Source organism: Pagrus pagrus (assembly GCF_965226575.1).
Source record: "Pagrus pagrus genome assembly, chromosome: 6".
NCBI lineage: Eukaryota > Metazoa > Chordata > Actinopteri > Spariformes > Sparidae > Pagrus > Pagrus pagrus.
In genome coordinates this window covers 17,453,638-17,466,961 of record NC_140190.1, presented here as the reverse complement: position 1 = coordinate 17,466,961, position 13,324 = coordinate 17,453,638, and the positions used below count along the sequence as shown (strand labels likewise).

General features: G+C 40.3%; 1 protein-coding gene across 1 annotated transcript; it reads right to left on the bottom strand.

The window, feature by feature from the left end:
- Window positions 1-76: 76 nt before the first annotated feature.
- On the bottom strand, window positions 77-10,722 carry lpar3 (lysophosphatidic acid receptor 3). The gene is made up of 3 exons (XM_084355633.1): window positions 10,596-10,722; window positions 8,004-8,758; window positions 77-3,423 (listed from the first exon to the last, which is right to left on the bottom strand). The coding sequence occupies exons 2-3, from the start codon at window positions 8,743-8,745 to the stop codon at window positions 3,101-3,103; spliced, it is 1,065 nt and encodes a 354-aa protein (XP_084211759.1). The 5' UTR covers window positions 8,746-8,758; window positions 10,596-10,722; the 3' UTR covers window positions 77-3,100.
- Window positions 10,723-13,324: the final 2,602 nt, after the last annotated feature.

Sequence of the window (13,324 nt, the reverse complement as noted above, 5' to 3'; positions counted from 1 at the left end):
TGTGTACCCATGGGCATTTTCATTCGCTGCCTACATCTGTTTCGCCCTGAGATGAAGACCAAACCAAAAGACAGCATTTATGAACATCTGTGAAATTTAATTGGCTTTTCAAGAATGCATAATTACAGCACAGCAGTAGAAAAAAGTCTGCCACACCACACAGTTTACAGTTCATGTTTTTGGGAATGTAAAACCGGAGTGGCAAGGAGCAGTCACGACAGGTCTACAGAGCGCTTTAGGACACAGTCGTCGCTACAATATAGCATATTTTTAATGGAGACAACATGAGTTTAATCAAGCCTAAGCGCAACCTGAAACATAACTGAGTAGTTTTCTATGAGGAAAATGTTTTAACTGTTGAATCTTTTCTTCTGCTGTCAAAGGATGCTGGTTGTGTTTCAGTGGATTAAATGTGAGTGGGTTTTTACTGCACAAAAGGGATCAAACATGGGATTAGGATTGTAATAAAAACCGGTTACCAACAGAGTGAGGGAACAATTAAAACAGCCGTGGGTTTGTGGTTGCAAAGAGTGAAAGGTTATGAACAATAGGCTTGCATTTCAAGCATGTTGACTTGAGTAAATTAGAGGGCAGATGTAACGATTCAAAGGCTCTCTGGGGAGCTATGTACTACATTGGCTACAGTATGTAGTATTAAACAGCATCAGATGCACATACGATGACATATAAAAGGGCAATTTAAATAGTGTCAGCTAACGCAGCCAATCACTGAAAGCTGTAGTAAATTTGAATTATGTGGTTACTGATATTGTTTTAAGTGCTTTGCAGGCTAATTCAGAGGAGGATCTTGTTCCTCCAACTAAGAGTCAATTCTGCTTTTCAGCTCTTTAGCTGATAATGCAGGCTAACTCCCTGAGTGGAAATAATTGGCCTGAACAAGGTAAATCATCCTAAAGTGGCGGCTCTCAAGCATAAGAAATCTCAAGGAACGGTACTTCATCAGACTGCAGTACAAGTCATGTAACAAGACTGTTTTTTGTTAGCACACTAATGTCTGCACAATCAGTAACATCAGTAGTTGTTTTCATTTAAAATTCAGGAGACAACCTGACTCAGCCAAACAGGATTTACAAGTAATCTTGTGGTTCGGTTTGGCAAAGGTTGGATGCACAGTGGGAGGTGTGTGCAACAATTAACAAAAGCTACAGCCAGCTACAGGTGTTGTGAGGCTGACCTAATGCCAATATCAGCATGCTAACATGCTCACAAAAGCAATGTTAGCATTCTGATGTTCAGCAGGTGCAATGTTTACTTTGTTGACCATATTAGTTTAACATGTAGTATGCTAGGATTTGCTAATTTGCACTACAAACTAGCTGCTGCAAACATTGGTTTTGCAAGTACAGAGTGGCGTAGCGATGACGCATTTTTGAAGGAAATAAGCTCTGTGGCAAACACAAGTTTATGATACTTACATGTTTTGTTCAGGAAGATAATCTCCACAGATAAACACAACTTTTGTGATTTTCTAAGCATAAATTAAATCGCTAGACGTAAAAAGCCAGTGTTAGGCTCTAAACAGACGACAATGCGATCGCATGACTTAAACGTGACTTTGAGGGATCATATTCAAACTGATGTTCATATCAGAGGTCCTATTAACTGTGTAGTGAAAGTCATACTCGTTATTTACTGAAATATAGCTGCAAGCTCTTCAAATGAACCCCTGAGCTGCTTGCTGTTTCTGTATCATGTCATTTCATCTGGATCAATCCACATATTGTACACATAACAGAAAAAAAAAAACATGAAACTCCACAAGCTGTTAATTAAAAACAGTTCATTTATATGATTTCCAGAAGTCCAATGGCATGCCACACAGGACTGTCCATGAATAATCTCATTTTAATAAAAAAAAAAACAATACACCACCACTTGAGCTGTAAACCTCATATGTGGCATTCCGACACTCCCAAGATAAAAACAAAACAGCTTTGGTGACGTTGTGTCCTTTACAGCAGGAGTAGTATAAATACTGTACAGCAGTTTGAACCCTGTCAATGATTTAGCAATGAAGTCGTATGCATGTATGTATTTGTCAGAGTTACAGTCTATTCAGTCGTATCCTCTTCGGTTCCTGCAGGAATCCAGTGTGTCGCAATCACTTTTAAAGCCCTGCAATGTCGGGTGAACAGCTGTTTCGTCACAGCATCAGCAGCCATTCAGTGAGTTGAAGCGGACGTGTTAAAATGCTACAGGGAGAACGAGTTTGGCGCCACGAGGTGCTGCCGGCGAGAATGAATCGGTTTGTTTAGATGAACCGATAAAAAGATAACAAAAGGTACAAGAAAGGAGCGACCCTGTTATCTGTTCCCCAGAGGCAAACCTGCCTTACAGAAGACAAAAGGGTGTGAACTAGGTTAGACATTACTTCACCTCCTCCTGAAAGCATCTTACAGGATGTACAAGTAGATACATACGTATAGTACAGCAGTTTACAGTATTTTTAGCTTAAAAACAGGAAATAATCTTAAAAAACTGTGCCCTACCCAAACAAAACTACAGTTTTATAGTACCTGGCTCTGAACAACTTACATTTCTTAACTAAATCATGCATTACAGTGCTGCTTTCTCGAAAGCTACACGTGAAGTAAACTTACAAGATCGAGCAGATGTAGACGACTTTATATTCGGGAGAAAGTATGAAAGTATGCATGATTTTTAGCCGTTTTTACAGATGGAAGTAGAAATGTACCACTGTTTCTTCATACTGGATTCTTCAGCCACTGGAGAGCAGTTTTATCCAAGTTTAAATTACCCACAGGAATGTGACGAGGAAGACCAAAAGAGCAACAGGGGTCCCACTTTACACACGAATGGGAGTTATGAGTCCAAAAACAGTAAGATCCTGAAAACCTTGCCTCCATTTAGGGAATTAGTAGTCCATCAAGGTCTCTTACCTCCAGCTCTATAGTGAAGCAGCTGGCCTGTAGTGTCTCTTCAAACAAGTACTTTTAGTTTAACGACCCCCTGAGACCAACTGGAGATGATGGTGTACCTTCTCTTTCAGGTCACCTCCTGTCTGTATTTTCATAAGGTACATCCAGTCAGAGCTGAACAGAAGTTCTGGTAACAAGTTTCAGGTCTTGAGTATGCTGTCGTCTTTTTTTGTCTCCTCTGATGGAAGCTGACTGCCCGTGTCCTGACCAGAGCTGAGCGGCCTGGCGTTGGCCTTCGTCGAGCGCTGCCGTCGCGTGCCGTTTCCGATGCAGCGCAGGAGGTTCTTGAAGGTTTGCCACATTTCCTCGTCCTTGTAGGAGTAGATGCAGGGGTTCATGACGGAGTTGAGCACAGCCAGGAGCAGCAGCCAGCGTTTTAATTTCACGACATTGCAGCTTGAGCAGTTGAGGCCGTCCAGCAGCAGAACCACCAGGCCGGGAGTCCAGCAGATCACAAAGGCCCCTTCAGGAGAAAATCACACACAGTTTGGTTGTTTAGACTCTTATTTCTCACATGTGTCTGCTTTCCCCGTGTTACACTTTGCACAAAAAGGTAGTTTTAAAAGACTGTTTCTTGTCTTCGTGGAGGAACTTTCTGGAGTCATGTTATCGCCATGATGTTGCCAGGCACTGGCTTAAGGTGTAGTATGAAGCGGAAATCTACGGTTTATTACAACCTGTAAATAAAAATGTTTATACATTTTATTTTTAAGTACAGCCCTGATTCCCTGCAGCCTTTTCCAGTATAAGGGTGTTTCAAGCTTAATTACATCAACAAGTTACTTTGGCGAAAGATAAACAGTCCCACCTAAAGGAATCTGACGTAAAATGTGGAAAGACGAAACACATTATTGCAATAAATCATATTATTTCTGATCTGTAAAGCATTGCCAAGTACTTTATTAACCACCAACAACTCTTGCTTAATGCACCCTTATATTGATTCAGACACTTTGGGTTTGGTGGCTCGCCAAATCAAAGTGTCTGTATCTGATTGCCCAGATGTGCATCAACCCATTCTTGTACTATTGCAACAAGCAGGCACCAGTTGAGAAACAATGACAGTATTGTGTTCATTCCTTAATGCTGTGTGTTTGGTAAATAAAATGGTAGTTCACAGGACCACTGAGGCAGCTAATTAGCCATCGATTTCAAACATGTTTGGGCACAAAACAGAGCGACTAAGAGATTTCTGGAACTGAAGGGAAGCTACAAGCTGCGACTTGTCTACCAACAGTAGTGTTGACACAACCAGCATCTGTACAGCTTCAATATATCTGCAGAACAAAAACAAGTACTGTTCTATACAACCCTCGCTCTCTCTTTGTCTGTCACACGGGTACATGTGCATACAGCTACAGTAGATCTGGTAGACGCGTTGATCTTTTATGTTTTTCACTGCTTTTTGGGCTGAAAGGCAAAAGGTTGGCCACATTTTTACAGTTAAATCCTATTTTTATTCCTTCCTCTTTCCTTTGTCTTTGATGGCCCGCATGCTCAAAATAAAGTGAGCTGAACTGGAATTGAGTGAGAAAACCTATTAAATGTTTCTTCCATTGGCACTTTTTCATGTATTGAAGTTTAAAAGTGGACTTTCTTCCCCTTAAATCTTTGACAAAGAAGAGAAAAAAAACAACAGGGGTTTAGGGACACACGTTTCAAGCACATGTTCTGCTCTCAGTCGGTATTCGTTTGATGATGGTGGTTGCAGTGAAAGAATAAAAACAAATCTGAATATGCGTAGCGTAGTTTAAAAGCTTCACTTCACAAACAGGCTCCAGTGCGCTCAGGGCAGGCATACTACAGCTGTCAGCTATTAAACTACAAGAAATATATTTTACCAAACTAGTGCCATGAGGAGTGAAGTACAAAGGAAGAGAGCCCAAAAGAAGTCATTCCTTATACTTCTTTGTCAGATATTAGAGTAACCGGAAAAACTTCACTGCACACCTGTGAGTTTGTCCTTTATTTCTTAGGTTGCTGATGCCAGCACAGGCAAACACCAGCGTCCAAATGTGAAGTCCCTGTCCAACGCTTAACTCATTAATTTTACTCTGGTTCAAACAAAGCATGTGTGGGTTACTAGTCTACGAACTGGTTTGCCCAGTTGAGATTTCCGCCTCAGCAAACTGCTTTTCACCTGGAACAAGAGTTAAAAGGATTTTTCTGCCATTCCTAAAATATCCCATGATGGCCCTGGACCTTACCGTCTGTCCTAAAGGGACAGTGCACCCCAATTTTAAATACACCTCCTCTTTTACCCAAATGCTATTTATCTATCTAGATTGTTTTGGTGCGAGTTGTTGAATTTTAGAGATATTGGCCATAGAGATGTCTGTTTTCTCTCGAATATAATAGTAATAGCTTGCTTGTAGTGCTCAAAACGTTCAAAAAATCTATTTAATAAATTCAACAGCAAAGACTCTTTCCAGAAATCATAACCTGCTTATGAGAGGTCAGCTAACTAAGCTAACAAACATTACAGCTCAGCCACTAAAGCAACATTATGTAGAAATTGGTATTTTGTGTGATTTGGCGCCCCCCCCAACCGTTTCTGAGTGCAACACCGCTGTCGTAAATGCAAATCCCAGGTCTGTAACAATTTGTCAAATGTAATACCCTCTCACTGAAGTTACATAGTGCAGAAACAAGTGATGAGGGGTGACATGAAGTTGCTTACGACAACATCTGCGGATTATCTCGAATAACTGAATCATGATATCTGGAAAAGGTTGAGCTGAGTTTTTCAAACTTATTATTTCAAGCACCACAAGCCATCTAGTTCCATTATATTAGAGAGCGGGCAGACATCTCCAAAACGTGGCAATGATATTGATAGATAAAGATCACAACAGGCAAGAGGAAAATATGTATTTTTGATATCCTTTTAGATTGAAGTCCTTTTTCTCTCAGATGTTCTACGATAAGAGTGCATCAGGCACTTTTCTACAATCTTCACAGCAGATTTAAGAATGACACCTGTGTGCTAAAACTTCCACAGGCTTAAGGGAACTCTGCAAAGGATGTGAAAGCAATTGACCTCAAGTATAGCCTCTTCCTCTTCCTTTTTGCCTTTTTTTCCTTTTTTGATGGGTGGGGAGGAGGGGACGTTCATTGAAGGCCAGTGTGGTGTGGTGTGGACGGTTCGCCACACAGGCTGAGCAGCAGTGTCCTTGCAGGGAGAGATAATTACACAGCAGTCTGGAATAAAGTGTGTACAGAGGCAGACGGCTCCTACGCTACAAAGTGTATCGAGCCATCTGGTCGGCACGCCAAGTTCCCAAAGAGACAAGGAACAATGGCAAACCTTTATCCTGCAGGGCGACTGCGCCAAAATCACTACCACTATCTCATGCGTGTTTTTATCTGGATGAATGCATGAGGAGTGAATAAAAGAAGCAAACTGAGTGCATTCAACGCTGAGATGAACTCATCTGACTCACCAGAATTCCTGAGTCTGATGGTATGGCATTAACTGTATACAATGTGTGCTGTACTGGCATGGTAATATGCATTTAGCGCCCTGTTTTAGCGCCCCAGTTGAAAAAACTGGTACAGTCCTATTGTTCAATTTTTAAAGGAAGGCGCTGGGAGGGAAACAATTTGAGTTCTTTGCCTCTATTGCAAAGTATCCTGTTGCACCACCTAAACAAAGAGAGCCAGACCAGGATATATGAGAGCCTCATTCAGGATGAAAACACGTGAGAGGAGACGGAAACTACAGACTTCAGAAAGAAAAGGGAAGTTGTGATGAAGGTGCTCTTTGGTGGAGAAAAATCTAAAGCACTCTTCTAGCAAAAAGGTCAAATAGCCTTTCCTGAGATGCTGTTTCATTATGAAATTCTTCAAAAACATTGACTATGCATGTTAAATATTAGCTTTTAACATGCATTGTCTTTGTTTTCCAGAATTTCAGTATGAAATGGGCATCTACATAACCTTAACCTTTAACCTTAATGCCAGTAGAGCACCTTGAATATTTCTCTTTTTTGAAACTTCAGACTTTTTGAGTTTGGCTGCACAAATTAGTTGGTTAAACGATTCGCTGATGAACTGAAAATGAACTGCACAGAAGTCCATAATTCACTCATTTTTTAAGCAATTTATAGCAGGTTTATTTGGTTTTATTTCCCTGTTTTACATCAAGGAACATAAATAAGAAGGGAGGGTCAATACATCTCTGAATCTTGCTTTGGTACCAGACTTTACTGAAACATACTCAAACCAAACACATCTACGTCGCATGACTTCTGAGAAGAAATGCCTTCAGAAAATGAAAGAACACTTCAGAAAGTAGGTTTACAACTAATCTTTCTTTTATTTGTGATCAAAGTGGGCACGTCTGACTGATTTCCACTGATGACAGCAATTGTACTGTGAACAGGAGCCTTTCAAGGAATGAACAGTGTGTTGATAACAAAAAAATCAGTCGTTAAAATAGTCTGTGAAGTGTGTTTTCTGGAGGTATTTCTTCATTAGAAGTCATACAACATACAACAGACTTCAATAAAGCAACACAGTCTGGCACCAAGCCACGATTCAGTGAGGTATTAACCCTTCCTTGTTTGACATCCTGTAAGCTGAATCTCTTGGGTTTTTTTTTAAAGAGGACGTCCCTCAGGGCAATGGATAATTAATTATTACATCACACGCACTGAATGATTGATCTGATGAGCACGTGATCAAATGACAGAATAAGCAATAATGGGTGAGTGAGCGAGCAAATAATCGGACTGTGGAGACAAATAACACAAGCTACAGAGAAATAAAAGAAACTTTTTGCCTACTCCTCTTCTGCTTTCATTTTCAACTCCCTACATTCACTGAGAATCTTAAGTGTTTGTTATAATGCTCAAGGTTTTTCTCTCTTATCAGGAAAACACAGGTTACAATCCAGCCTGCTCAGCAGTGACTCAGTGTCCTCATAAACCCCAGACGAGCTGCAAACCACTACTACTTACATCTGACTAATGCTGTAAATGTTCTGACTCACTGTTGTCGCATGAATCTTGAAGCACAGACACTTTTATGACCAGCACTTACCGAGCACAACCATGACCGTCTTGATGAGTTTGATGGGTGTCCTCTTGCGGTTGATGGAGCCGCTGGTGTGCGGCGTGAGCACAGACGTCTTCTTCTTGACATAGGTGTAGATCCTCATGTAGATAACCACCATCACCAGGAACACCACCAGGTTAGACACGGACCAGAAGATCAGGTAGCTCCGGCTGAAGATGGGAGCCAGCTGGGAGCAGTCGCTCAGGTTGCAGATGCAGTTCCAGCCCAGACTCGGCACAGCCCCCATGAAGATGGAGATGGCCCACACCAGCACGATCAGCAGGGTCACCCTTCTCTTCGTCAGGTTGCTGTGGACTTTCCAGTTCATGACGGAGATGTAGCGCTCCAGAGCTATGACCAGCAGGTTAGCCAGCGAGGCCGAGAGACTGATGTCCAGAAGACCTTGACGGATGAAGTATCCTTTCACTGTGAGCTTACGTGACACCTCGCCCGTGTTAAACATGAGGTACACATATGCGATGCCGGCCAGGAAGTCCGAGGCGGCGAGGTTGGAGAGAAGATAGTAGAAAGGGTAGTGAAACCTCTTGTTGGTGATGACAGCAGCTACGACCATGGCATTGGAGACCAGGATGAAACAGCAGAAGAGAGAGCCCACCACCTGCACCAGGATGAGCTGCGTTTTGTCCCATTTATCTTCAGCGTTGATGTTCTGGTAGAAGAAGCCCATGGACTCATTATAGTGACAGCTGAGGTTCTGCTGGGCCATTTTAGAGCCGATTCTGTCAAATGAGAACAAGAAAATGTAAGAAGTCAAACATTTATGATTATTTTATCAGATAATAAATCATATTTTCAATGTACTTTTTACTATTTATTAAGTTATCCAGCATAACGGCAACGCTTTATGGGGTTAATGTAACTGAATGTTAATTTAATTTCATACAAATATTTATCCAATTAATGTTTTTTGAAATGGCTTTTGCTTTTTTCTTGCCTGTTGTGGGAGTGCTTTTACTTTGTCAGTATCTCTCTTTGTTACTGCTCTTCCTTTTCTTTGTTTTCTTTTTTCATTTATCAGATCAAGAAGAGCTGAAATGATTAGGCGAAAAACTGCTATTCATCGAGCAAAATACCACTTTCCTGCTCCTCAATAAATGAGGATTTTCTGCTTTTCTTTGTCTTATGCGATCGTAAACTAAATAAATTTGAGTTTTGGACTAATGTTGGGACAAAACAAGACATGTAAAGACATGGACTTGGCTTACTGGATCCCAGATTGTTCCTGAAGTCAAGACAAAAAAATACGGAGAGGCAGGCGTGGTTAAACCTCTGGAACAGTCCGCTACGAGGTCTTAGGGAGTCTAAACTGAAATCTTAAGACACATCTTTTTACTATTGTTTCTCCTGAGCTGATTTATGTAATGGTGTTTTATCTTATCTTATCCTGCTGTTTGAATACTATTGTTTCATTCTTCGAAATTGCTTCCTCTTAAAGCGTTTCCCTGATGACTTGCCTTTTCTTGTTTTATCTTCTATCCTAATCTGCCGTTTAAATTCAATTCTATTTTGTTATTATTGTTTAATCATTAATGTTTTGATCATCTGCTTTTATGTTCAGCACTTTGAGTTGCATTTAATGTATGGATCGCGGTATATCAATAAAGTTTATTATTATTATTATTATTATTATTATTGTTATTATAGGAAATTAAGATTCTGAAAATCATTGTGTTGACGAAACAATTGCTCTAATAATCAGGTACCTTAATTTATATAAATATTAATGTATTTATTGGTTAGTTGCAGCCCTATATTGAGGAATATTGAAGAATACACTATGCTATATACTGTAAGTACATATTATGATTACCCAGAGTCCAATTAACAAAAAGTGACAACTTCAAAATGCTTGTTTTATCCGAAATCCAAAATTATCACAAAAAATGTTATTAAAAGAAAAAGCTTTGAGCGTTGACTGAAATGATCATTAAAATAGTTGCCCAATCATTTCCTGTCATTCATCTCACTGTCTGATAGACTGATTGTATCAGCTTTACTTCTTTATTTAGTTTAATTTAGACAACAACAAAAAAAACATGCTGTTTAAAGAGCTCTTCATGTTTTGTAAGCACAAATCTTCATTTGTAAAGTAACTTGTTACTAAAGCTGCAACAATATAATACTTGCCCCGAAGTACTTCAACTTTGTACTGGTGACTTGACTCTGGATGCAAGTGCACATGCCAAAACCAAGTTACAATAAGATACTACTACTCTGAATACAACTAAAACCACAGTAAACTCCATTTAGACAGTAAAATGAGAGCCGAAACGTTCAACTCAGTCGAGTAACATTAGAAAGTATCTGTTCAAACATTCCTGTGGACAAACACTGCAGATATGCTGCGAAACGAGATTTTCAGTGTAAGCCAGTCTAAAGTGCAGTTTCCCCTCCTTTCTTATGCAAATAACTTCACAACCCGACAACGGAAAAGAGGGAAAGAGGACATTTCCCACAGAAAGATAAATTAAACAAAAAGACATAACAGGTCATGTTAAAGAGAAGCACAACCCAGGTAGGCAGGAGGAAAAAAAACAATGAGCCAGGTGAGTTTACCTGTGGTGAATGAAGGGCGTCAGTAGGCTACAGGGTGCGAAATGTTCCGTGCCGAGGTAATGAACATGTTTCCCCCCCAGCAGCGGCGGCGGTGGACGGACAGAGGCAAGGAGGTGACGGCAGACCAGCGCTCACAGCACGGACTGAAGTCAAGAGGAGTGACCGTCTCCAGGCTGAGGCTCCGGCTCGGTGACGTAGAGGGCGTGTGCCACCCAGGCTCACACGTGAACTCCTCCTGCTGAACGCGCGAGGCAGGAAAAAAAAAAAGTGAAGACAATCCTACAGGATTTCATTTCAGTCATGACACTCCAAACTATTTATTTCACCTGAAAAAAACACGTGCTTGACCACTTCTCCCAAGGTGATGGAATGTAACTAAGTACATTTACTCCATTACTCTACTTAAGTGCAGTTTTTAGGTACTTAAAGGGTAACTTACACATTACAGTGTGTTTACAGGTGTTGAGTCCTGCCGCATATGTAATTAGATGAGATTATAGGTAGAGTGTGTATGAATTAAGTGTGTTTGGATATTTGGAGAACAGAAGAAAGAAAAAAGCTGCGTGTGATTAAATAAATTCCCTCCAGTGATGTCACTCAGTGGCCAAGTTGCATTGTGGGTGATATAGGCGCCATGTTTTGAAACGGAAGAAGAATGTGTATAATAGAAGAGGGGGCATCTCTGGTTCTGCTGTATCAAGTTTGGTTATTTGTTATTAAACTGTCCATAATGAGCCCAACAGTGCTATAGGAGTGCAGTGTAGATCAGTGGACTCGTGCCAACATTACCCACAATGCAACTTGGCCACTGAGTGACTGGGGGCGCTTTATCAGATCACATCAGCGTCAGTCTGAAGTCACACAAGGCTTTATATTACTTTTTTCACGTACCTCGTAGGACTCCTCAAGACCTGTAAACACGGTTTAATGAGTAAAATTGGTGAAGCTACCCTTTAACTTAGTCATCGGTCGACCCATATTAAACAGTAAACATACATGTAAATATATGTGTAATGTTTGTAGCTACTTTTGATAGAAGTACAATGAAGTACATTAAATATTTGATACTTCAGGATGTTTACTCAAGTACTAGGGTGACTTTCACTTTTGCCAAAGTAATATTTTAACATGATATCTTTACTTTTACTGAAATGTATGACCTTTGGGTCCTTTTTACAACACTGAGTGCTACTTTGTACTTCTACTACACTACATTTCAGAGGGAAATTGTACTTTTACTCTACTAAGCTACATTTACTTTAAAGTTGAAGTTAGTAGGCCTTGTTGTTTTTTTGATTAAGATTAACATTAGAAAAAAAAAACAAAAAAAACATTGTTTTTGTCTTATGACCCCTTTAAGACCCTTTTCATTCAGGCATGTGTCCAGTTGGGGCCCCTTGTCACGTTTCAGATCTCTGAGTTGCTCAGCTGCATCAAAGACACACGTCATCTCTAAACCTCTCACCTGGTTTCAGTTTAATAACAGGTCCCCCTCAAGGCCACAAAACTGTCGGCTATATTAAAGCAGTTAAAACTAGCTCCACATCGACCACTTTCCATAGTAAAAACATACTTGCCCCTACTTAGTATTGATAATTAAAAAACAATATACAGTTAGCCACATTTTTATGCACGAGCACTTTTATTTCCGATATTTTAAGTACATTTTGCTGATAACATTGTCTACTTTTACTCAATTTACTTCATCAGTTGTAATGAAGTATTTTCATTTTGGAGTGATTCATTATTGGGACTTTACAAAAGTTATCACTGACAATGGTAGTTACCCTATTCCTCGATCTCAAAGCACGGCCGGGTTTATTGATAATGGGGTCCCACAAATTTGTTGTTTGACCCCGATACCGACTCCACACACTGTGCTTTGTGTGTGGAGTCAGTATAGAGTGTATGTGCCTTGTTTTGTCTCCTCCAAGATCCCGTTAAACACAAGGCACACAGTAGACTGGCAGCCCAGAGACACTAGAACCCAACCAGTACTCTTGTTTTCTGGTTAAATTAGCTTGAGGTCATTTGGGGCACCAGGAGGTCTGGGGCCCTGCATGGGCCTGTTACCTGCTTTGCTTATTTGGCAATCCATCCAGGCTACAACTCACTTCTTTCTTCTTTCAGCAAAAGTGCAGTCCAAGTTCGGAAACACACCCAACTGTCCCGAAGAACATATATAATATTTGAATTCACTAAACATGCGAATCCCCTTTAAATGACGGGTTTTATGTTTGGAACTACACAACTGTTTATACGAAGATCCCCAGTCATAGTCGTCTTTAATGCAGTGTTGACTCGTCTCGCTTTGTTCAGATTACACACACGCATATTGACATTAGTAGATCACATTGTGTTGAAAGGAGACAGTGATGTTTGTTGACCCACAAACACACAGATCTTTTAAACGGAGATCCTTTAAGTAAATACCCTGCCCTTGCTTCTTAATTTTTTTTAAGGATTTGATTTTATTTGCCCTGCCCTGGTCTCAGTTTTGACTTGAAATTGCATCTCGGTTCAAAATCAGATATTACTCATATACTATATTGCCACATAGGAAATACACTCAATGGGGTGGCACTTAATGACGTATTGTCTCATTAACAGGGCTCATAAAATCACCTCTGCCTCAGGCATCGTGTCACATACAAGATGAAATCAGTCAAAAGATGTTTTGGATGACATTAAAATGAAATGGCACCACTCGACGACGGAGGGCTCACTAT

What these genes read in the sequence shown, in the direction of transcription:
- lpar3 (XM_084355633.1), bottom strand. Translation starts at nt 8,745, where the DNA reads ATGGCCCAGCAGAACCTCAGCTGTCACTATAATGAGTCCATGGGCTTC. An exon ending in GACGGTCATGGTTGTGCTCG is followed by an intron (nt 3,424 to 8,003) that starts GTAAGTGCTGGT and finishes TTTCTCCTGAAG; the next exon opens with GGGCCTTTGTGATCTGCTGG.